At 35.9% G+C, this 26,162-nt stretch overlaps 1 protein-coding gene across 2 annotated transcripts; it reads right to left on the reverse strand.

Moving 5' to 3' along the window:
* Positions 1-26,162, reverse strand: LOC122142422 (coiled-coil domain-containing protein 136-like). Of its 2 annotated transcripts, XM_042753051.1 has the most exons (10): positions 26,016-26,162; positions 22,193-22,358; positions 13,190-13,393; positions 8,815-8,889; positions 7,416-7,718; positions 5,826-5,937; positions 4,463-4,727; positions 4,247-4,378; positions 2,111-2,181; positions 1-1,526 (listed from the first exon to the last, which is right to left on the reverse strand). In XM_042753051.1, exons 3-9 carry the CDS (start codon positions 13,359-13,361, stop codon positions 2,176-2,178), a joined length of 1,065 nt encoding a protein of 354 aa, XP_042608985.1. In that variant the 5' UTR covers positions 13,362-13,393; positions 22,193-22,358; positions 26,016-26,162; the 3' UTR covers positions 1-1,526; positions 2,111-2,175. The 2 variants fall into 2 exon arrangements, with proteins under 2 accessions (XP_042608985.1, XP_042608986.1); XM_042753052.1 differs by lacking the exon at positions 22,193-22,358 and having other exon boundaries at positions 26,016-26,144.

Below are 26,162 nucleotides of genomic sequence, written 5' to 3' on the forward strand. Positions count from 1 at the left end.
CGTGTTCAAAGATGATTTATTTTTAAAAGTATCCACAGGGCAGAAAGTGCGCATTAAAGAAACACTCACAAATGTTTTGGAAGGTTGCAACTCAGTTTGTCTTTATCAGATGTAGGGCTACAGTGGATTTCAGTTCAGTGCTAATTCAGTACATTAAACACCATTAAACCTCATGGTTCATCTATATTACTCTTCCAAATATACAAATATTCTAGACATTTTTGCTAATTGAAATACAGTTTTTGGTACCATTGTCACAACAGAATAGAAATAATAATAATGATAATAATAATAATAATAATAATAATAATAATAATAATAATAATAATAATAATAATAATAACTCAGTTTATTCCTAGGCTTTGATCAACTCATCTAATCTTCGCTTACTCATATGTTAATGAATTATAAGAGATCACACATAATCCGATTATCAGCTCAGTCATAATACATAATAAACAGAAGTCTGAATTAGATATTTAGTTTTTACACACATTTTATATAAATTCTACAGTTTTATAACCAAATCTAAATTCTACATATTTTATAATATACATTCGATCATTTTACAACCAAACAATCAAGGTCATTGGGAAAAGTAAAAATATTACTTTCTTGATAAAAAGCCATTCAAAGTTCAAAGCGGTTCAAATTTTGATATAATTTTTGATCACCTGCTCGAAATAATGTCATTCTGTTCCAACCCATGAAAAGAGATTTCAGATGACTTTAGAGAAGATTTGTTAAAGATTAAGTGATACAAAATTATTTCTAATCATTATTTCCAGGTCGTTGAACTAGTTAATAATTATGAGTTTACATTTACTTTAAACATCAGTGACGTCAAGAGTTTATGCACTAAATGTTAACAAATTATGTTCATAGGGCACACAAGATTTTTTTCCAGAACTGTATGGACACATTGATTATTCTCATCCATGTATAAATATATGCAATCCTCTGTATGACAATATAGTGTTCCCTCATGCTGAAACATGCATAAAAATATACTAAAAGACTAGATTAAAGCAGTTATTGCAAACCGATAGCACTGCGTAAATTCACAAAATAATTTATAAGGTATAAAATAACTATATTAAATATTTAATTTGATTTTTAATTCAAATTATCTTTTTAATTTAAACCTCCTTTACTGTTTTTTTTTTTTTTTTTTTTTTTTTTTTTTTTTTTGGCCTGTTACAATTAATACATTTTTAATACTTAATCTCATATACAGTATTAGGAAGAAATATAATATAATCTTATAATAATTAAAGATATTTACAATAAGCCAGCACAAGACAATCAGTAGCTAAATAGTGAATAAGTCAAAAACATTTGCTAAACTAATATGAAGTACATGTGAAATGTTATAGGAAAAATATATATAAGCGGGACCTTTTTGTCTTAGAAGGTAGTTATTATTGCAAAAAAGACAAACAAAAAACAGCAGTAAACTCCAGATGTTACTGTAGAGGCTGTGATGAGTGTTGATCAGCGAGTGGCTTCATCAGGTGAGAACACAGCTAAGAAAAAGGCAATCAGTATAATCAGCAAAAAGTATTTCCAGCAGTCATAGCAATGTACTGTCCACAAAATAAATAAATAAATAAATAACAATATGACATTGTACAGTTTATATAATCAGCAAAAAGTTTTTTTATTATTCATAGCAATGTACTGTCCACAAAATACCCAATCGAAGGGTTGTGAGTTCGAGTCTCGGGCCGGCAGGAATTGTAGGTGTGGGGAGTGAATGTGCAGCGCTCTCTCCACCCTCAATACCACGACTTGAGCAAGGCACCGAACCCCCAACTGCTCCCCGGGCGCTGCAGCATAAATGGCTGCCCACTGCTCCGGGTGTGTGTTCACTGTGTGTGTGTGTTCACTGCTCTGTGTGTGTGCACTTTGGATGGGTTAAATGCAGAGCACAAATTCTGAGTATGGGTCACCATACTTGGCTGAATGTCACGTCACTTTCACTTTCACTTTCACTTTTAGTCGAGTCATTAGAAAGCATCAAATTTCTGATTTGTTTTTACAACAGATAACATAAAGTCATAAAGAGCAAAAAAAAAATGAATTACACTGTTTCAAAGTTTAGCGGTACCTTTTGCTCTCCACAATATACAGTAGTTCAGGCCGCCGGCAGCAAATCAATGTTTTTTATCAGCATCATTCCTAGAAAGTGAAAAAGAAAGAGAAGGTGATGACGGCATGATCTTGCAAAAAAAAGCATGGAAAATGAGACCAAATGTAATGAATGACTGAATGGTGCACTATATTAAAATATAGTTAATAGTAAAGATGTATTTATTCATTCATTTATTTATAATAGTTAATACAGTTCCTCAGCCATGCTAAAACACACAATATAGTAATAGCTATAAATGTTCTCCTCGCTCAATATTTATGCTTCTGCACTATGTCTAGGTTAATAATCAAATCTGTGGCTCTGACCATGTGAACTTTAAAGGATCCTTTCGTCCACACGAAGATTATCAGATCATGCTGTAATATGATCATATCCCAGCATGAATGCTGCTGTCATTACAGCAAAAAAGAGGCGTACTAAATATGGAAGCCAAAGGGCAAAGGTGTGTCCTAAAAGTTGTTGTTTAATGTTTGTGATTTGTGTTTGTGAAATGAAATGAAGAAAGGTGAAGTAATCAGGTCTATTGATGAGTGATGATCAGGAATAACGATCTGTCGTTTGGTGAGCACACAATCATGTCTAAAGGACCATGCGCTGATGGTCTGTGTGCTCTGCACCTGTCACATCCGCCGCTAACGTGTCACTGAAATCACCACTTGCTGATACACTGCTAATGATTTCACTCTCTCTGTATCGGACCTGCCTGCTGTCTGGAAATCAGAGGAATGAGACTCTCTTTGATTTGGAAGGCTGGCCCTCTTTTAGTACAAAAGCATTGAACTAAATTTACTGCATAAAGCATGTGTTCTGTTTCAGTTAATATGTTATTGAATATGGAAATTAAAAGAGCTTGTCTAGCAATAAAAAACCCAGATCATAATTTCATATTTACATAATAAAAAACTATACATTCAGATTTTATATTCAGGCATTTGAAACATATATACAAAATATTAAACAAAATGATTATTCATGTATAATTAAAATGTACTGTATAATTAAAGATACACTGCTGTTCAAACGTTTAGGATCAGTAAGATTTTTAAATGTTTTTTTTTTAAATGTTTTTTTTTTTTTATGCTCATTAACGCTTCCTTCATTTGATCAAATATACAAAAAAAACAGCAAAATTATGAAATATTACTGCACTTTAATATAATGGTTTTCTATTTTAATATACTTTTAAACATCATGTATTCCTGTGATGTCAAGCTGAATTTTCAGCATCATTACTCCAATCCTCAGTGTCACATAATTTATTATCAGTGTCAGGAACAGTTATGTGCTGCTTCATTTTTTTTTTTTTGGTAGCCTCTGATACATTTTTCAGGATTCTGTAACATATATAAAAGAATAGCATTTATTCAAAATAGAAATATTTTTCAAAAGATTGGTGTCAGTACATTTTTTTGGTTACACGTTATTTTAAGGTGTCCTTGTTACAGTGTAATTATACAATTAAGTACTGAGTAATATTAATTAACCATGTACTTTATGGTTAGGGTTTGGCTTAGGGTTACTTGCATATAATTATGCATAATTTATTGTTAGTATAAGAGTAAGTACATGTAACGTGTAACAAGGACACCCTAAAATAAAGTGTTAATAAAGAAATTAATACTTTTATTCAGCAAGGATGTGTTAAATTGCTAAAACGTGATAGTTAAGACATAATTAGTTTGAAAAGGTTTCCATTTTAAATAAACACTGTTCTTTTTAACTTTTTATTTATCAAGAATCCTGAAAAAAAAGTATAACAGGTTTAAAAAAATATAAAGCAGCACAACTGTGTCCAACATTGATAATAAATCATCATATTAAAATGATTTCTGAAGATCATGTGACACTGAAGACTGGAATAATGATGCTGAAATGACAGGAATAAATTACATTTTACAGTACGTTAAAATAGAAATCCATTATTTTAAATTGTGACTATATTTCACAATGGTGCTGTTTTGTTTTTGTTTTTATCAAATAAATGCATCGTTGATCAGCATAAGAGTCTACTTTGAAAAAAAAAAAAGAAAAGAAAAAAAAAAAACCTTAAAAATCTTGCTGTTCATGCCTGTTTTTATATGATCAGTGTACCTCTTTGACATCAGCAGCTCTCTCCAGCTCTTCCCTGCAGCGCAGTAACTCCAGCTCCAGCTCGGCTCGCTCCTTCTGACTGCTCTCATACACTTCCCGCAGATTTTCTACTTCATTCCTTAGTCCATCGCACTAACGGACATTATTAAGCAAAGTTTAGAATACATTTTCTTATGAAAGTCTCATATGTGAATAATGGATGTCAGGGTGGTGTACCTCTCTCTGCACGTGTGTGGCCTTCTCTTCTGTCTGCTTGAGTTGATCTCTCAGGGAGAGGATCTCTGAGAAACCTCCTGTCCAGCTGGTGGGGGTCACAGGCTTGCCATCAAACGAAATGTTCTTCTGGATCCCAGCGTCCACCAGCCTGCAGTTGGCGCTCATATAAGAGCTTGCCGTTTCTGTCTCTGTGCCGCACTGTGTGTGTTTTGCCTCTTCTGTCTCGTTCTGCTCTTCTTGAACAGTGATGCAGGTACTGCCTGAACTGTAACATCACAGCCAAAATAAGACACAGAAACTCAGGATATTGAATGTGCTGTGGCTTTTAAAACATATCTTTCAGCTTTGATGTTGACTACATGCTATTGTGCTACTAAAATAGACATTTCTCACTAATTCTTATTTTTTCTCTTTCAAATGTCCTATTTTCCACCCATATTTCATTATCTCCGCCTTTGACATTTTATGCCGCGTTTCAGGGAACGGCAGTCAAACCCGTGATGTCCCACCCGTGAACTCGTACTAGATCAATGTACTCCCAGTTCCGCGCTCTGACGTCACATAGGCCGCAAAACAACAATGGCAGCCCCTACGGATAATATTGCCTACGGATGCGGTGTTTATGCAAGTGGTACATGGTGAGAAATAGACTTTAGACCAATATAACGTTGCATTAAATTTAATAATCTAGCTACAATTCCTCGCGCTCAGGCAGTTTGGCGTGACTTGCCTGGAACGCTACAAAGTCGTGAGTCATGTTTTGAAGTCGTGATTCACGGGCTCAAAAACCTGCCTGGAACGCAGCATTACTCCCAAACTCTAGGGGGCCGTTTGCGATTAAATTAGTGGAACGGTAGCAGCAGCAGCAGCACAAGACGACGGGCTTATTGATTGAGGAGAATAAATCTGGTGAAGGTAGGTAATTATGTTTTTATGATTTATCGTGACATTCATAAATCTAATGTGGCATAATTGCTTGGGCATGTGTTTACTCTCTTGTTTAGTCAGACTGTTTAAATTAGACTTTTTTTTCCAGAATGCAGGAGTTTCCTAACATCTGCTGATTAACATGAAGCACCATCTTAACCAAAACAGAATATGAAGGTTTTCCCCCAGTTTCCGCCCAGTTTTTCCTCTGTAACAAAGTCGGCATGTTTATGATGACTAGTGTTTTATAATCTGTAGCAAATTTTGGAATTTGATTATCACATTTTTTGACAATTTAACATAATATTAACATAAACATTAACATAAATTATTTAACATAATTTATGTTTTTGTTGTTGTTGTTTTAGAAATATGAATAAGCTTTCATTCTATGTGCAATTTTATGATTTGCATTGAAAATGCCAGAGTTGCTCACCTCCTCTTCTGCAGCATCTGCAGTCTGTGATTCAGTCTTGTGTTTTCTTCTTGCAGTGCATGACATTGTTCCTTCAGATTGTTACATTCATCCATCAACAGACCCACTTCACCTAATCAAGTAACGCAAGAAATTAGAAAGCTCTGACATTAGCATGAATATTAACCATATTAAAGTGTATGTCTGTACAAGACACTTCTGATTAAAGCAACATACAATAAATTGTACATATCCTGAAATACAGTAAATATGTTGGTTTTACTTAAAAAATGTTCCCTATGCACAGCCATCTCTCAAGATTTATATTGTACCATTCCTCACCCCTTTCTTGCCTTTCATTGACAGGAATGATCATTATAACCAGTGGGATGCATGCAGTCATCCTTGCTCTCAAAAGTGTCCTGCATCTTCACATAACATTGACGATTATCCACACCATAAGCTATTCTCCAGGAGCTCTTCCCACTGGACACTGTGTGCTGCAAACTTTTCGGAAATGCTTTATTAAAACTAGTGTGATTTATGGTCATCACTGCAGGACGCTAACCAGCTTTACAAACTGAGCGAATCCATCATGCATTGATTTTAAAATGATGTCAACATGTACATCAGTGGATATGTCAGACATAGTCTAAATAAAAACATCAACATATCTGACAGAAAATTTACAGTTAGTTGAATTTATTGTGAAATCTAAATCAATCAATAAATAATAAATAAAAAAATAAATAAAAAAAATGAAATATGGAGAGTGTGAACTCCACCTAAATTGTAATTTATTATTGCCCTGTCAGGTTTCATAATTAATTCACTTAATCCGACTCCATACCTAACTATTAATAAACAGCAAATTAGGAGTTTAGTGAAGCAAAAGTCGTAGTTAGTAAGACAGTAAGAATTGGTCCCCAAACTAAAGTGTGACCAGACTGGGTAAGTGGGATATCTGTTTCCACTGGGGATTGTAGTTTTTCATTAAATATTGAATACATGTCCACAAAGAAAAAAAAAACTTTTTTTTTTTTTTTCTGTCCTGCTTAAGTCTGCAATGTGCCTGCGTAGCCTGTTTTTGGATTGAATTTATTACACACTGTATGTGCACACTGTTATAGATTTTGGAGGTCAAAACTCAACTTTTATGCTTATTGTTGCATTGAAAATGTTAAAATGTTAAAACATATTCAGTTCACAGAATTAAATTGAGTAAACTAAGAATGTTAAATGCAGCATCAACACAACATTCTGAGTTTAGACCATCAAAAGCTTTTACAGTGTACCTGCTATAATTTTTATTTTTTTTTATCTACTATTTCCATTTATCATCAATGTAAATTGTGATTGTATATTGCATGTTATATAAACAGAATTTATTTTAAAATGAATAATTACATTTTTAATACACATTTGTTCATAATGTTGTTATTGTTTTTGTCACTTGATTCAGTTCAGTTGTAAAACTAACCATAGTTTTAGGTATAATTCCTAATGTTTAATAGTTTATACTGTAATAATGTTGATAATGTTCGCAGTTGTTTATGTTAGCTCTAGTACTCAGACAGTCTCAGAGCTCTTTCAGTGTGTTTCTGTTCTCACCCTCCTTCCTCTGCTGCAGACGGCTCTGGCTCTTCATCTCTATTTCTGCTCGGAGCGTGACGATCTCCAGCTCGTACTCCTGTCCCGTGTTCTCCAGTCGTGAGATTTCAGCCCGTAAGCGGCAGAGCTCCTCCTGCAGACTGGCGATGTCGTTCTCTCTTTCGGCCGCGGCCTCCTCCGCCGCCTGCTGCTGCAGCAGCACCTCCTCCTGCGCCGCCCGCAGCTCCTCCTGCGCCTCCAGGAGCTCGCTCTCCTTCTCCTCCTCCAGACTGTCCATCTCCTCCTGGACAGAGCGAAGCTGTGCTACAGGGGTCGGGAGATCATAACAAATTAGGGGTGTAACAATACATGTATTCGTACTGAAAATTTCCGGTATGGGTCTTTCGGTTCGGTATGCATGTGTACCAAACAGATTGTTCCATTTTTTTCTGGAAATTCAGACAATAAATGCCTTTTTGACGCTCTTTGATGTGGCACGACATATCTCTGTATAATATCGTCTCAGATCAAACTGTGGGAGTGAGTGCGATCATCCCTTCCTCTTTACTACTAGTTATAGCACAAAATAAACATGAATGAACATCTCATGCCGTGTGTGATCGCTCAATCAGTGTTTCAACTGCAAAAAGACGTCATTAATACAGCTTGTGATTTCATTCATCTCAGGCAGCAGTGTCTAGAGTTCGTCAGTTCACCAGAGAAATGAAGTCTGGTGAAGAGCATTTTTGTGAAATATTAGAACTCATTATATTTTACTTTACATGTTAGTGATGTCTTAATTATGTTTGAAAAAAAATATTTTATGAAACAAGTTATGACTCTGTAAATTATTATATTTCAACAATAAATAGAAACTGAATTATTTAGAAGTTAATTTAAAAACAATTTAAATCTTTGCATGCAATTTTTTAATTTGAGTGTTATTATAGTTATTAAGCTTGGGTTCTGTTTTTAATTGTAACCTTATAGTAATGTAAAAGAGCTCCCTATGGTTTAGAGCAGAAGCTGAGGTAGATTTTTATCAATAAGAAATTTTTTATTATAATTGAATTTATATAAAGAAAGAGCAATTTTTCAGTAAACTAAGTTAAAAAAAATTATATATAAAAATAAAAATTATGTTTAGTTTTATTCCACCCGCTGTACTGAAACCACCGGACCATGACATGAAAACCAGGAACGTACCGAACAGTCATCTTTGTTTAATCGTTACACCCCTATAAGAAACGCATGACTTTTTTGTTTGACAAGCGTGGAAAGTTCACTTCCCTTCTTCTCAGTATTTTGAAAGAAAAGTTTACTCCTCACAAACAGACAGCATATGCTTTGTTATTTTGTTATCTAATATAATGATAATCTTCACATCATCTTGGGTTTGAGTATTCAGAGCCGTTGTTACCTTGCAGACGCTGGATCTGCCTCGTGAAGGCCTCGGCCTGATGAGCGCTAGCTAAACGCTCCTCCTCAAGAAGACCTGGATAGAGATTGAGAAAAACATTTGAAATACTTAGCTTTAATGTAGAACATGTTAACAACACAATTATGTATAACAAGCTACATCACACAAGCAAGAGTATTGTTTTATCTAATATCATCACAGATAAACAATCAAAAGTGGGCCTATGATATAATTTATATTTGCTCTGATAATGACAGTTAATCTGAACTTAGCTAAATCAGATCCTCTCTTTACATGTTGCCAAATGAAGTGTTGCAGTGACATACAGTGATAGTTAATCTGCACTCTTGGGACAATTCTTAACCAATGAAATCAGACAACCAGGACAATTGTTGTATGGCTGTATGTTGAACCCCAAACCAGTGAAATATGTAAGTTCGGGGCAGGGCTTGAAATAGGCCAGTTCTCAGCTTTACTCTCTATATATATTCCCAATTTCTGTGTCCATAGAACTGGAAATAAAGGCAGGTATTTTACACAACAATGCAGTAGAAAACCCCTCCTTATCAGAGGCAGAGAATGAGCCCCCACTTATAAAATGTTTGTCCCTGGTCCTGTGACATTTAGCAGCGACCTTGACCTGATTGAAAGTAGTTTGTCAATAGTCAAGTAAATTCTCAAGTAAAGCTCTTGTTTACTTACAATTATTTGCCTAAAAAAAGTTGATTGGTTGATTAGTAGTTTTATTGAAGATGATTGGTTGAGTAGGTGTTTTGTGGATTGTAAATATTTAAATAAATATATATCTCTAAAATTATATATATATATATATATATATATATATATATATATATATATATATATATATATATATATAATATATATATATATATATATATATTATTATTATTATTATTATTATATTATTATTGGATTTATGTTGTTTTTTGTTTTTTTTGTGTGTTGATTATATTAATTTAGTGGTTTGAATTCTCTTTTTTGTTTTTGTGTATTTAGGTAATTTTTCTGTTTTTGTATATACAATTATATGCAACAAGGTTTAAAAAAAAAAAACACACCACACACCACAGAAAAAAGATTCTGTCAAATTTGGTGAATGTCAAAAAGCTTACATTCAGTTCATTACTTATTCTTAATGAATAACTCATAAGTTATCTTAGGCAGTCCTAATTTGTCTATACTGTGTGCAAAACTGAAACCCACATATCCTATATTAAGAAAAATCTGTAAAACTTTACAAATAAATTTCCATTTTTTAACATTAATTAACATAAAATAACAATGAACAATACTTTTAATGTTTTTTAATGGACCTGAGCTAACATGGAATAACAGCTGTACTTTTATTAACTAACGTTAACAAAGATAATAAATACTGTCATTGTTACTTAATGCATCAAATATTAAACATAGGGTAACACTTTAGAATAGGGAATACTTATTCACTATTCACTATGACTTTTCCTTCAATAAATTCCTAATTTGCTGCTTATTAATAGTTAGTAAGGTAGTTGTTAAGTTTAGGTATTGGGTAGGATTAGGGATGTAGAATAGGGTAATGTAGAATACGGCATTAATATGTGCTTTATTAGTACTAATAAATGGCTAATATTCAAGTAATATGCATGCTAATAAGCAACTAGTTAAGAGACCCTAAAATAAAGTGTTACCAAAGATGGTTAACAAGTGGAACATTTTTGTAAAGTGTTACCAAAATATCTTCTGTTTAAAAAAATAAAAATATCTATATACTACATACTGTACAGAACAAAAAACCTAAATTAACTTAAAGAGAGAGCGATGACATAACTTAACATTTATAACCCCGTCTGCAACCCAAGAAGCAGGGATGGGCTCCAGATGAATGACATTTACATGCAAGTGGAAAAAATAAAATACTTTAGCAACCCAAAACTCATCTTTGGATTGCACAGGCTGATTTTATAAACTTCTCCACCCACATTTCAAGCACTGTTTCAGATGGGTGTCTCATTTCTGGGAGTTTATACTGTATCTTCTGTTTCAGACCTGATAATTCAGTCACGTAGTGCACAACTCAAAATACTTGAAAGTTCTTCAGTATGAAACGGTGGCCACTCGAGCGGGTGAAACTGATCTAATGCTCTGTCTGCGATCAGAAGTGAGCGGGAAGAGCCGAGCGGCTCACTGGAGATGATCCAGTTTGGATAAAGGCGTAAGGACAGCCCGTCTGGAAGCTTCCCTCAGCGCAGCTGTCCTCTCACATGTCTGTCATGTTACACACACACACACAGCCCACGGTCCACACAGCCAGATCATTACAGAGTCCCAGGAGTCTGTCTGATACAGCAGGTGACTCATTAAAGAGCTATAAATGCTATATATAGACACTATTTTACTGGGCCTGTCATTGAGTAAATCGAGCGAAACACAAGGACAGAGCACATTCAGTTATATCTCTGACAAATAACGCTCTGTAACATCTTTTTTCATGACTTCGTGCAACAGGGTTCCTATAAGTGTTAGTCATTTAGCACTCACTATTATCTTATGCAAATTTAACATAGATATTAATAAACAGATTCTGTATTCAGCTATTTTAACATCTTAGAATGGTTTCAGATCATATGATATAATAATTATAATACAGTGTATATCATGAACTAAATAAACATGAAGGCTATTCTATAATATATACAGTAGTTAATCATTAATTGTATTATACAAACATTTAGTAAATGCCATAACTCAAAACGTTCCAATGCACAAACAACAAGGCACAAATCTGCAACTTTTTGGCTCGTGACACATAAATGTGTCCGTTTCACATGATCAGAGGGCATCGTTAACACACACACACACACACACAAAAATGTTAAACTTTATTTTAAGGTGTCCTTGTTATAGTGTACATTATACAATTCTACATTTAAGTGCTGAGTAATATTAATTAACTACATGTATTTACTGTATGATTAGGGTTAGAGTTACTTGCATGTAGTTATGCATAATGTATTGTTATACTATGGGGCGTTGAATGCTTGAATCTGATTGGCTGATGAATGTTCTGAGGTGTGCAGTTATTTTCTGGGAAACACACGGTGAACGTAGATCCAGGCAGCTCTCTTGACCGCATTACAGTTCCCATATCACTTCGCATAGTTAAAGGGATACTCCATCCCAAAATGAAAATTTTGTCATGAATCACTTACCCCCATGTTGTTCCAAACCTGTAAAAGCTTTGTTCATCCTCGGAACACAATTTAAGATATTTTGGATGAAAACCAGGAGGCTTGTGACTGTCCCATAGACTGCCAAATAAATAACAGTGTCAAGGTCCAGGAAAGTATGAAAAGCATCATCAGAATACTCCATCTGCCATCAGTGACAGCACAGCGCGGTTGACACAGAAGAGTGTACACCATCTGCGTACTGCTCAGATTTGCCAAAATGGTGCTACGCTGATTTGGAGAGACACAGAGAAGAGGAATTGTTGAATAAAGTCGTTATTTTTGTTTTCTTTGTGTACAAAAAGTATTGTCGTCGCTTCATAACGTTACAGTTGAATCACTGATTCACTTTCCTGGACCTTGACACTGTTATTTATTTGGCAGTCTATGGGACAGTCTCAAAGGCTCCCGGTTTTCATCCAAAATATCTTAAATTGTGTTCCGAAGATGAACAAAGCTCTTACGGGTTTGGAACGACATGGGGGTAAGTGATTAATGACAAAATTTTCATTTTGGGATGGAGTAACCTTTTAACTGTAATAACGGAAATTATAGGACTGACAAAAACAACAACATGACAGACAATTTTCCAAAAGTAGATACACATGACATTTCTCACTAGCGGGGTAATAACAGTGCTGTTTAGAGACGCTGCTGCAGAAGACTGTTGAGGGACGCACACAAGCTCTGTGTGTCTCTGTCTCTCTCGCTCTCTTTCTAATAACTTTATTAGAATGCTATCAACGGCTCAAGCCTCCATTACCAGCTTTAAAATGACGTTTTGGAACCAGCAAAAGAGACGTTGGATGAGATGCGGAAGAAATAATCCTACTCACAATAGCGATTTAAGTACAAAAACCGGATGAATCCCTTTAAATATATCATCTGATTGATGAGTATAAGCTGAATAGCCCTAACCCTAATGCACCCAAGTTTATTTTTGTAATAATTCAACTGCCCGTCATCAATTATTCCTTACTTGTTATAATAGTAAGTACATGTACCGTGTAACGAGGACACCGTAAAATTAAGTGTTACCTAAAAAAAAAAAATGATAGGTGGACCTGCAGGGGAAAATCATGAGCTCTGTAACTGAACTGTCAGGTGACTGGTGTGAAAGAGCTGTGTTTCTGAGGGAGTGTCACCTTGCAGCTCCAGAAAGCTCTCCTCGTGTTTCTGAGCCGTGTCTCCAGCTTCTTCCAGCTCAAGCAGCAGCTGCAGCACCTGAGCCCTCAGCTCCTCCAGCTCCTGCTCCTCCTTCACCTCCTTCTCCTCGCCAGCATCATTCAGGACGCTGCGCTCTTTTTCTGTGCTCATGATGCTCTCCTGATGTCAGTTCACTCTGTCACCTGAAACAACAACAGTAACAGCGTTTAATTAGAATGACCAGCTGAACTGATTAAATAATGACATTTATTTCTAAAATAAAAACAATTCAGTGCATGTGCGCTCCCTGGTGTGCTTGTGTTTATTTACAACGGCATGTAACATTCAATCAGCTCATCCAGTCAGATTTTAATTTTAAAATCCCATACTTAACAGACACTTACATAAATAAAATCATATAATCATACAGCAAAATGCATTTAAACAACCTACATTTCAGATTTTGTAATTAATATAAAATAAAAGTATATAATTACAGCTGATGAAACTCTTTTATGACTTAAAATATTTTTTTAGACTTCTTATGTTTATGAAATTAGTATTACTGTTTTAGCATAAAATCTGATTAATAGCTCCATCTTGTGGCGAAGAGGGACATGAAAAAAAAACTATTAATTATTGAAAAACAGATATTTTTTTCTTATATGTACTAAATTAGATATTATGAGACAATTTCAATAAAATATACATATACTGACACATTTTAAACTGATAGTTTATTTGTTTTTTTGTAACTCTATGCTTTTTGTCATTCGGTAGACAAGCATTGCTGTTGCTTGGATGCTGCTTGATTTTGGCTTTATTCTTCAGAAAGTAACATATGTAATTAATGTCTTTGGTATGACATGAGCAGTTTTGGGAAGGTTACATCGGAAATATAATAGGTTACAGATCACAAGTTATATAAAATGTATAAGTAGTGTAACTATTTCAATGACTTTATTAATGTAATGTAACTGATTACATTTGATTACTCTTTGATTACTTTTTTAAATTGCTAATGTTTTCATCTGTTAATTATTTTGAAACATATTAAGCAGCAGGTTAACCTTACATTGATTACTGTCAGACTTTAGCACCTCTTTTTACTTTGAGATCATTCTGAAGTTATACAGAATGTACAGTATGTACAGATATAACATCATAACAAGAAATAGTTTAATAGTTATGATACTGTTTTTGAAATTAAATATTTGCATTGCTATGACAGGAAACACTGGCATCTAACAATGCCTTGGAAAAATGGTCATAAAAAATATCTTAAAAAGTAAAGCATATGCATACATTTTGGAAAGAAATCAATCAAATCTGTGTGTGTGTGTGTGTGTGTGTGTGTGTGTGTGTGTGTGTGTGTGTGTGTGTGTGTGTGTGTGTGTGTGTGTGTGTGTGTGTGTGTGTGTGTGAAAATATTCAAATGTAACCCTCTTTGTAATCATTAACATTTCCATAAGTAACTGTAATTTCAATTTTGCAAAATTTTTCTTAGTCTTTTTTTCTCACATTTATTTTGTAATTACTGTAAATTACTCCATTACATAAAACTAGTTACCCCCCAACACTGGACATGAAGGGGTAAAGGAAAAGCAAATTCATCCATCAGGATTTATAGCTGTGTGGTTTGCCTGTGACAAGGAGCGGGTTTTTGAAAGTGTCGGAGAAAAACTTCTGGAGTGTCAGGAAAAAAATGTGCTGACAAGCCAGGAAAGTCATCGAGCTGCTAAAGAGAAGTCAACTGTACACCTGACAGCCTCTCTAAGGAGTGCAGATGGAGAGGAATGAGAAACAAAAACCAGCTGGAGATGAATGATTGAAAGCTTTAGAGAATCCCAGATTCTTTCTTTTTATCTCTCTTTTTATTCTGGTTGTTGGAGCTTTTGTATGTTAAAAAAATAAAAATAATAATAAATAAATCTCAGAAAAGTTCATCTTGTTCACAAAATACCTCAATGTATGAATGCACTGCTCAATGCAATTCAGATTCCAACTCCTGTTTGAATTATGCCTATCTCTCAAATTCATTATGTATATTGTGACGTTTAAATGAATTAAAGTCATTAACAGAATTAAAATCTTTCAATTATAAAGCAGCACCTTCTGCTCACTTCGTTTCAGCATGCTGAGCTGTAATAAGGATCGCATCCAGTCAAACATCTCTACAGATGTGACGTCAGTGTGGGAATATTCTCAGACGTGAAGGGATTAATCTGTCGCTGGGATGAGGATGTTTCATTAAAGTTTGATAGAGTCGGCTTGTGACTAGGAAATGAAGTTTTACATCAAAGCAAGCGCAGTGTTAGCTCTGAAGAACGACTTATCCATGATACACAGTGTGCTAGCATTTTCATTTCTCTATTCTAGTTTGGATTTTCTAGTTTTGACTCTATTAAACTTATCACAGTACTCTATGTTTATACAAAATAATAATAATAATAATAAATCCAACTCCATTTGCTAAAGTTTTCATAAAAAAAAAAAAAGAAAAAAAAAAAATTTGTTTGATGTACATATGGGAAGCAAAATCATAAAACTGCTATTTTATCTGTGAAATTGGCTTAAATTTATGAAAGAGCACATCTATTGTTTTACGTTCCTGTCCTTAGTATTACTTTAGCAAACATGTGCATGTATGACTACGTTATTTCAAAAATACAAAGGCCAAAAATGTGTGTCCACTGTTTGTTGATGTCTTGTATATGTGTAGGCGTCCATGAATAATCCACGCAATCCCTGTGTGATTCTTTGAAGCAGCTCCTCATGTTCACAGTAACCCACAGCAGCACATCAAAAACCCTTTGAGCAGCTGAGCAGAGAACAAGAGCAAGATGAAAACAGACACAACTCATTCAGAGTGACAAAATAAAATAGAAAAAAATATATTAATAGCATTTAAAGACCATTTTACCATCAACACAAGCAAAGATCATTTAAGATTCAAGTGGACAACACCACCAAAATAGGAGATTTGGCTTGATTTAATTTGGGGGGGGTTATTTGATTTGATGCTTTAATAGTAGACTCAAACTAATTTGGAACGGCTTAATGGAAGAAGATATTTGTAGTTGTAGTTTCTGTGAGCTAGCAGAGGCTTATAGAGTCTAGATCAGTCATTCTAGAGTATAAACTGAGCATTTTGCATGTCTCCTTAACGGTGTTGGGGAAAGATACTTTTAAAAGTAATGCATTAGTATATTGAGTTACTCCCTAAAAAGTAACTAATTGTGTTACCTAGTAACTTTTAATGTAAAGCAATGCATTACGTTACGTTACGTATGTTTTCCTCATCTGGGCTGAGCTTTGTTTGATTTAAATATAAAAATATATATATATATTTCTGGCAAATGTAAAACCCCTTTCTTATCAAAAGTGAAATGAATAAGCCTTAGACTGAAAGAAGTGTAAAATTATGTCTGCAGAGTAGAGAGCGCACCTCAAACAAACCTTTCAGCTGTGCTGCTGTTCTGGATTGATTGATTGATTGATTGATTGATTGATTGATTGATTGATTGATTGATTGATTGATCGGTTGTCATTGGTAAATAAAATGTGATTAAATGCATACTACATATAAAACATAAGGATATCCCATCCTCATCGTAAAGTGCATCTTTTAGGGCAGAGTCAGACTTTTAACCCAAAGGTTAAAAGAATTTTGAAAAGATACTTTCTTGAAAATAAAAAAGTAATGTTTTACTTTACTAGTTACTTGGAAAAGAAATCTGATACCCTCAACACAGCTCCTCAATCAATCACCGTTATTGTCAGATACTTGCAGTGGTGGCTCATGGGTTTTAAAATAGAAGAGGCAAACTAATTGTATTGGTCTGGGGATCCTTACTGATTATTATTATTATTATTATTTGCTTAACCACTTTAAAATGGCTTTTTGGTGGCTTTTAGTCAGAAAACATAAATAAAACGACACATACCGTAAGATAATATAACTTCACTTTCCTGTGCCTCCCCTGCCTCCCCCAACGAGCTGCCACTGGATACTAGAAGGCTTTTACTCAAGTGGTATTTTATTTGGTGACTTGTAAGTCTTTGAGGTTGCTTTGCGTCACTGTCGGGGGTTATTCAATCGCGCCATCCAGCACTATGTTATTCCCAGATAACAACCACCAAATTGAATAACACACCGCTCATCCGGGTACTACAAGTTATCTTGACCGGTACTACTTATATGCTTAACGAGTCACTCTGCTATTGTTGACTGTCTGGCGCCATCTTGTGACTGAAAACACTTAACCACCGCGTGTTACAATGGAAGACTTCAGCATTAATTTCAACATATTACAAGGCTAAAATTATTTGTTTTTGCCATATAAGCGGGATAATGTACATCCAGCCGGTTGTTATCTCAGAATTGTAGTAATAGTTGAGATCCTACTAGAGTATATATTGTCAACGATGACAATAGCTACGACATTGGTTTGAAGTTAAACAATTACTTTGTGCCAAAAGTCTACGTGATGCATGGACGTGCAAGATTTTATCAGCGTGTTCAAAAGCAAGGTGAGAAAGTGGAAGAATTAATTCGTAGCTTACATGAACTGGCTGAAACGTGCATTTGGAGAAGCTAAAAATAAAAATATAAGAGACAGACTGGTGATCGGTGTTCTAGATAAAGATTTGTCTCAGAGATTACAAATGATGTCTTACTTGTCACTAGAGAGTGCGTGCAGAGACGCAAGGCAATTGGAACAGGTTGAGTCATGTTTCTGAACAAAGCAGTTCTTCAGCGTTGAATAAAGTTGTTCGGAGGAAACAGCACATTCTTTCAGCAAAAAGGAGTGTTCAAGCCAGAAAGAAAAATGAACACAAAGACCAGACAACCAAACGAACACACAATCAAATTATTCATTCGTGGGGAAATGTATGGGGAAACATCCAAAGAGTGTCAACTGCCCAGCGAGAAGAGCAGAGTGTTGAAAGTGTGGTAAGAGAGGCCATTACGCTATAGTGTGTCACACTCTACATGTTAGTAATGTGAATGTAATGCAAGAAGAGTCTGAAAATTTGTTTTTCCTTGGAGCAATCATTGTAAATGACTCAAGTGATTCATGGTCTGTAACTTTAAGGATTCAAAATACAGATGTGGAGTTTAATATATACACTGGAGCAGAGTGTCATATCGGAACAAACTTATGAAGCTCTCAACACAAAGCCTGATTTAATGTTTGTGAATGCTGCACTAGATTGTCCAGGTGGGAAAATGAGAAGCACAGGAAGATTTGAGATGAGCACACACCACAAAGGAAACAAGTACTGCTTTACTGTATTCATCATAGCAGGTCAGTCTGTTAACAACTTGCTAAGTCGAGGAGTTTCTGCTGCTCTCGGGTTAGTTCAGCAGATTGAAAATGTACGCTCACCCAATGATTGGTTGGACTTTTGAAAACTACTCCTGTGAAAATCAAGCTGAAAGCAAATGCAGTCCCATATGCAATCACAACAGCCAGGAGAATATCGATTCCCTTACTTCCTAAGGTGAAAGCTGAATTAGACAGAATGGTGAAATGTGGTGTGATTGAAGAAATTACAGAGCCGACTGAATGGTGTGCACCTATAGTGCCTGTACCCAGGAAGAATGGTCAGGTGAGAATCTGTGTAGGCCTAAATCGTCGAAATCAAGCAGTTGAACGTGAGCGATACATTCTACCAACCCTTGACGATATACTTCCTCAGCTGTCAGGTGCAACAATGTTTTTTGGCAAATTCCACTGGAGAGTGAAAGCGCTAAACTCACAACGTTCATAATGCCGTTTGGGAGGTATTTCTTCCTTTTGGAATTTCCAGTGCACCAAAGATATTCCAAAGAGAGATGAATATTCTCTTAAGAGACCATGAAGGTACAGCAGCTTACATGGATGACATAATTGTCTATGGAGAGACGCCAGAGGTTTATGAGTGTCGTCTAGGGAGAGTTTTGAGCACACTTTCCGATGCGGGACTGAAACTCAATGAGGATAAATGCCTGTTGAGACAAACACAAATACAGTTTCTGGGTCTTATCATTGATGCTGGTGGAGTCAGACCAGATGAGAAAAAGGTTGAGGCCATAATGAACATTAAACCGCCACAAAATGTGACAGAAGTGAAGAGGATCTTGGGAATGGTTCATTATCTAGGTCGATACTTACCTGGATTAGCTGAAATTACCCGTCCTCTTAATGATCTCCTAAAAGCTGATGCAGTATGGACTTGGAGTCATGCACAAGAGCAAGCATTAACAAAAGTCAAACAGCTTGTGACCGAAGCACCAATTCTTTCATTCTTTGATGTGAGCAAGCCTACTGTAGTAAGTGCAGATGCCAGCAGTTATGGGCTTGGAGGAGTTCTTTTCCAGCAGCATGATGGAAATTGGAAACCTGTAGCTTACTGTATGCATACTTTGACCAACCCTGAATCCAAATATGCACAGATTGAAAAGGAATGCCTTGTTGTGGTGTGGGCGTGTGAAAGATTTTCCAAATACTTGTATGGACTGGACAGTTTTCTAACTCACACAGATCATAAGCCGTTGATTCCGCTCATCAATAGCAAGGAAATTGACATGGTTCCTCTGAGATGTCAGCGACTTTTGATTCAGCTGATAAGGTTCAATGCTAAAGCAGAGTATGTGCCAGGGAAATCGCTAACTGTGGCTGATACCCTTTCAAGACATCCATCTTCGCAACCGCAACTGAATTCAGTAGAGCTTGCAGATGACATAACAGCCCTGGAGAAGTCCACGAGAGCTGCCTGGCTGATGACATGCTCATGGATTAATGAGGTCATTGAAGTTACAAAGATCGATCCTGGGTTGCAGATGATAGTGGTGAACTATGTCAGACAAGGATGGCCAAGATATCTGTCACAAGTGCCGGAGCACATTAAGCCTTATTATGCTGAGAAAGATGTGCTATCAGTGTGTGATAATCTTCTGATCTACAGTGACAGGATTGTTATTCCAAGTCTCATGAGAGCTGAGAACAAGAAGAAACTACATGACGGTCACATGGGGATATATATATATATATATATATATAACATTGATGTAAGTGCTCACCCCGGATTTAGACCAACCTATTTTGGATTTAAATAAAGCATTCACAGGCAAATTAGCTTTATGTATTTCCCCAACATCTAAATCAGGCACATATAAATGTCAGAAAACACGATTCCTTTCTGCATATCAGTATCATGGACCACTGGATATTTGGTAAGTTGTAAGGAACATTATATAGACTCCAGCAACCTTTTAAAGGGGTCATATGATGTTGCTAAAAAGAACAATATTTTGTGTATTTGGTGTAATGAAATGTGTTTATGCGGTTTAAGTTTCAAAAAAACTGTAATTCAATATTTACAGTTTAAGTAAAAAAACAAACATATGCCCCGCCTTCTGAAACGAGTACATTTTTACAAAGCTCATCATTCTGAAAAGCAAGGAGTGCTCTGATTGGCCAGCTATCCAGTGCATTGTGATTGGCCGAATACTTCAAGCATGTGATGGAAATGTTATACCCCTCACCATACTGTGATGCCGTGTGTCATGGAGTGCAGAGTCAAAAATATTAAAACTCATTGTAAACTATGCATTTGTTGCATCCAGTGGGGACATAATAACAGATTTTAATGACAATACCAGCGGTTCTCAATTCCAGTCCTCGCGCCCCCCAGCTCTGCATATTTTGCATGTCTCTCTTTGTTAACATTCCTGATTCAGATAATCAGCTCTTTAGAAGTAAGCTCCGTGCATGAACTGTGTTCCCATTGACATGTTCCCTACACAGTGTTCATTGCTCCCTACTCCCTGAGCAGGGAAATCTGTTCAAGTTTACCTCACTGCGGAACATTCATTCCCAGATTTGCACTGCGCAACATCTTCACACACGTACATCATATACCTCTGTAAATAAATACAATTTAAATTCATGTCTTGCACACTTCAATGCACTTTGAATGGAACATATATGTTCGCTTCGAACTGGAATCATGCCAGAATATGCTGTGATGTCCACTTCGCAGGGCACTTACGTTCGAATAGAACAAACATCTAAAGCATAAGAGAAACATACAAAATGTGCAGAGCAGGGGGCAAGAGGACTGGAATTGAGAACCGATGACATATACTGTCTTTTTACGCGTTGCGTTGGATCATGCCGCATAATTTTTAAGCGTTGTGTGTTTTTGTGTTAAGAGTAAAAACAATGTATGCATTTGTGATCAGAGAAACAACAAACAACAAGTGCTACTCTACACGGCTCAAAACTCGTTTTTTAATCATAATTACAGTCTGTGAGTCAGAAGCGCCGGCATTGTAGTGTTCTCTCCCAGGACCAGGAAACAGTCCTCCATAAAATGCACTGCACACAACTGAATATTTGGGTTGAACTGTTCTTGAACAGTGTTGTAAATACAACTTAACCACTGATTTCTAGTTGTGTCCTCTTTTGGAAAGCCAAACAAAGTATCTTCACTTTCACAATGAAACACACAGTGTCTTCACAACATGGCACCGGCGGCAACAGAGAGAATAAAAGTTATGCCTTCTTTCTTTGCGTGAACATTTGGGCGACATTATGCAAATGTTCCCAAATTATATAACATCATATAGACATGTGGGGGCGTGTTTAAACGAGGTGTTTTGGGGTACGTGGACGAGTCTTAACTTTTATAAAGAATATCTCTGGATTTGAGACTTTAGTCTTTGCATCTTTACAGATCTTCTTTATGCACCAAGAGCTTGTTACACTCCAAAGAAAAAGGAAAAGTTGAAATCGCATCATATGACCCCTTTAAACTGATTATCGTTTGTTTTACTCGTGTTTGTGCAGTTTCCCTATTAAATCCATTCAAGCAGCAGGCTCTTTTGCCACTCAGTCCGGCTGAGGGGGAGTGTCCCAGCGGGAAAGTGACGTCAGTGCTTACCCTCTATTGTTACCGCATTGCTGCAGGGGACAGTTTATGGCTAATGAAAATCACAGGTAGCTCCTTACCTCGTATTGTCTGAGAAAGAACAGCTCCAAGTCCAGTTTGTGATGCGCCTGTTTGAAGGGTGAAGGGTCTGTTGAAAGTATGAGGCATGTAGGTGTGTTCAGAAGCCCAGTCAACACCACTCTGTCGTCCTTTGTCACTTCTTTGTCACGTCCTTTAGGAAGCAAGCTGTTGAGGAGAAGTTAGGAATGAAATAAACAGAAGAACATAACCTAACCTAACCTATAGGTAAGTGGCTATGGCAACACTTTAATTTAAGGACCAATTCACACTCTTAACTAATTCTTAGTGCACAGGGCACTGTATAGCGGTCCAGCTTAGGGATCATCACAATGGGTTTGGACCAGGGACTCTGGGACTCTTCTGTCACCTCCGTTCCTGTATCTTTTTATCCTCTGGCACATTGTAGAGCCGCTGTAGATTAGACATGTATCATGCTGTATGATAATAGTTCTTATGGGAAGTACATTTGAAAACGGCTCTTTCTTAGTCAATATAAGCAAGTTTACTCGTAACGGATCTCCCAGTGTCTTCGCTGCAAGGGTTGCCAGCTGTGGGTTAAGTTACAGTCACCTCCTCATGAGCTTCATATGATATAGCAGCAGCTCTCTTGGTTTTCCACTGAATAACAGCTCAAATTGTGTAAATTCAGTTCGGGTCGGTGTTATGACACACACAAAGATCCACAGTATCCTGTGTACAGTATCCTATAACACTTCTAAGTTTGTCTTAGTTTTTGTTCAATTTAAATTCTATGATTAATGACAATAAATTTGTTTGTGGAAATTAATAATTTGCCTGCCTTATGTTGCATTGTACAAAATCTCTTACTGCAGAAAAAGAAAGCAAGCAGCTGAAACAACTAATTGTCTTCTTTCTCCACAGCATGACATCACATTTGCATCTCACCGCCTCCACAACAACACCTCCACACTAACTTTGCCATATCACTTCCATAGCCTGCAGATGCTATGCTGTTCGTGGATGTGGAAAATTACATCCGCTCTACATTAAATGCGAGTGTTACGTAAAAAGTGCCAATAGTAGATGGATGTCCCATATTCACTCACACTACTTCCGACAACAGGACAAATGGTTAAGGAAAGACTTTTAGGGAAAGACCTTCACTGAGGTGATGTTTTTGGAAAATGTTGAGGTATAGAGAGGGTCTCAGCATCTCTGCAGAGCTTTCCGAAGAACCCCAGTGTTTGTCATCTTGGATAAGGGGAAAAGTTTCACTTTATTTCTGTCATAGAGGCCCCTGTGCTCCATGAGCTTACTGAGTCCCTTGAGTTGGCTATTCCTCGGCCTGTGTCCACGTGTCCATGACGTCTCACCAGATTATGCTTCTATGTCTGTTTCCACAGACTTGTGAAATCTGTCCATGCTCCATGCCCTGTCGCTTCCTCATGGTCCTGTTCTGTTTCATACCTCCTGCTCCACGGCTCTTGCTGCTCTTCCACAGCCTTGCAGTTATTCTATGGGCTGTGTCCGCCACTGCTCCAAGGCCCAGCTACAGCACAAAGGCAACTACTCCCCAATTAAGGACAGGGTCTACCACAATTCTTATTTCATCATTTACATTTAGTCATTTAGCAGACGCTTTTATCCAAACAAATGAGGACAATGGAAGCAATCAAAATCAACTAAAGAGCAATGATATGCAAGTGCAATAACAAGTCTCAGCTAGCTTAATGCAGTACACGTATTATATAATAAAAAAGAAAACAGATAGAATAGAAAAAGAATAGAGCAAGTTAGTGTTAGAAGCCTTTTTTTCATCAGTCATTACTCCAGTCTTCAGAAATCATTCTAATATGCTGATTTATTATTAACATTGGAAACAATTGTGCTGTTTATTTATTTATTTATTTTTTTTTTTTTTATTATTTTTTTTTTTTTTATTTATTTATTTTGAAACGTCTGATATTTTTCAGTATTCTTTGATTAATAAAAAGTTAAAAGAACTTTCTGTTTATAAATCTTTTCTAACAACATAAGTCTTTACTATCACTTTTTATCAAATGAAGACACCCTTGATGAATAAAAGTATTATTTTTTGCAGAAAGAAAGAAAGAAAAAAAATGAATGGTTATGTATATTGTTACAAAAGATTTATATTTTGAATAAATGCTGTACTTTTTAACTTTTTATTCAAAGAATCCTGAAAAAGTATCAGATATTTTCAACATTACCAATAAATCAGCATATTAGAATGATTTCTGAAGGATCGTGTGACACTAAATGATGCTGAAAATTTAGGTTTAATCACAGAAATAAATTATATTAAAGTATATTAAAATAGAAAACTTTTCTGTGTTTTTGATCAAATAAATGCAGCCTTGATGAGCATGAGAAACATTTACTGATCCCAAACTTTTGAATGGCATGATTAGATGTTGTGAGATTTGTTGTCATTTATTTTATTTTTTATTGTTTTTTTTTTTTTTTTTTTTTATTATTAATTTATTTATTTATTCTTAGTGTGAAAGCACTTTTATGTTTCCATATGTTTCTTTTGTAATTATTGCAATAGTCCAGTAAGTATTTGTTCGAACTAAGAGTCTTTTAACCATAATAAAAGTCAGTCGGGAAAAGACAGAAGCAACTGTCTATGAACTGAAAGAATAGTGACAACATATCTAGAACATTTGGAAAACTGAACAACATCTCACACTTGGAACTGTGCTGTTATACAGGATATCAGTCCAGCTATAACAGCTGTAGTTGAACTAGGCCACTGATATTCAGTACAACAGCACTCGTTTGACATCACTTAAATATATGCATGATTGTGCTAAAGTTTAGGAAAAGCTCATCAGCCCTCAAGGCATATTTGCTCCTATGTGTTATTGTGGTTTGGTGTTAATGTGTGTGTGGGCTTGGGGCACCACTGCATTAGTGTGGCTGGGTGTTAGTGGGCGAGAGTGTGTGTGGGTGCTGCGAATTGGCAGGTACAACAATGTGCTGTGTGGGCGAAAGAGAGAACGCTTTGAAAATGGAGTGAAGGGGTGAAATGAGGCAGTGAATATGGAGGAGGATCAAAGAATCACATTAATTAATATAAAATAGAATATATGCAGCAACTCTTTTAAACACCCCTAATGGAAGTAAAGGGTTTATTTGTGATACCCTCTGTGTGTTCACCAAAGATTCTGCTCTGTTACAAATCAACATGGGAAAATGAGCTTCATTATCAGTTTAATGGTTTCAATTCAATACACTTAATTTTCTGCTTAATCATGCAGCACTTTTATAATTGAATGCTCTTTTTGTTACTAATTTACTTAAAAGATAAGGTCTGTTATGAATATTGCTGTCCAAACCTTGCTATCATCCAACATGAGCACATTTAAATTTTTGTTTAATTTTCATCACACCATCAAAATGACACCCCACTCCTTCAAACTTCCTGTCCATCTGAGATCCAGAACCAGCAAATTCATTCGGTTGGAAAAATTTCAACTGTGATGCACAGAGATACAAGCAAGACAACAAGAATGTGTACTTTCCCCTTTTTTCCAGTAAAAAGATTAAGCAAAACTGTTTACTTTATGTTTGTGGTAGTCATCTTCTACTAAATGTAGGTAACTCTTAATGTACACTTAATGTGGCAAGTAGACTCGTTTTAAATGCATATGGACTTCTTTTAATAGATTTGTATAACTGCTAATGAAAAGTATTTGACATTGTAAATATCTAGCGGACCTACTGATCAACAAAACACAGAACGGAGACTGAATAAAGCCAGTATGCAAAGAGCAAAGCATTCAACAAGAGTAAAAATACAAGCTTAATCAACACAGAGGAAGAGATTTTTTTTACCTGCTGATATGAAGACTGCTTGTCCATGATAACCGCAGCAGACGAGAGCACAGAGAGAGTGAGGAGAGAAACATTCACTCACTCCTGCCTCTCTCTCTGTCTCTCTCTCTCTCACTCTCGCTCTCCAACATATTATGTAAGGTAGAA

Source organism: Cyprinus carpio, chromosome B25, assembly GCF_018340385.1.
Source record: "Cyprinus carpio isolate SPL01 chromosome B25, ASM1834038v1, whole genome shotgun sequence".
Lineage (NCBI taxonomy): Eukaryota > Metazoa > Chordata > Actinopteri > Cypriniformes > Cyprinidae > Cyprinus > Cyprinus carpio.

Coding starts and splice junctions, on each gene's coding strand:
- LOC122142422 (XM_042753051.1), bottom strand. CDS start 13,361: ATGAGCACAGAAAAAGAGCGCAGCGTCCTGAATGATGCTGGCGAGGAG. Junction 5,938..7,415: donor TCTGCAGCAGAGGAAGGAGG/GTGAGAACAGAA, acceptor TTACTTGATTAG/GTGAAGTGGGTCTGTTGATG. Junction 4,728..5,825: donor CAGATGCTGCAGAAGAGGAG/GTGAGCAACTCT, acceptor GTGATGTTACAG/TTCAGGCAGTACCTGCATCA.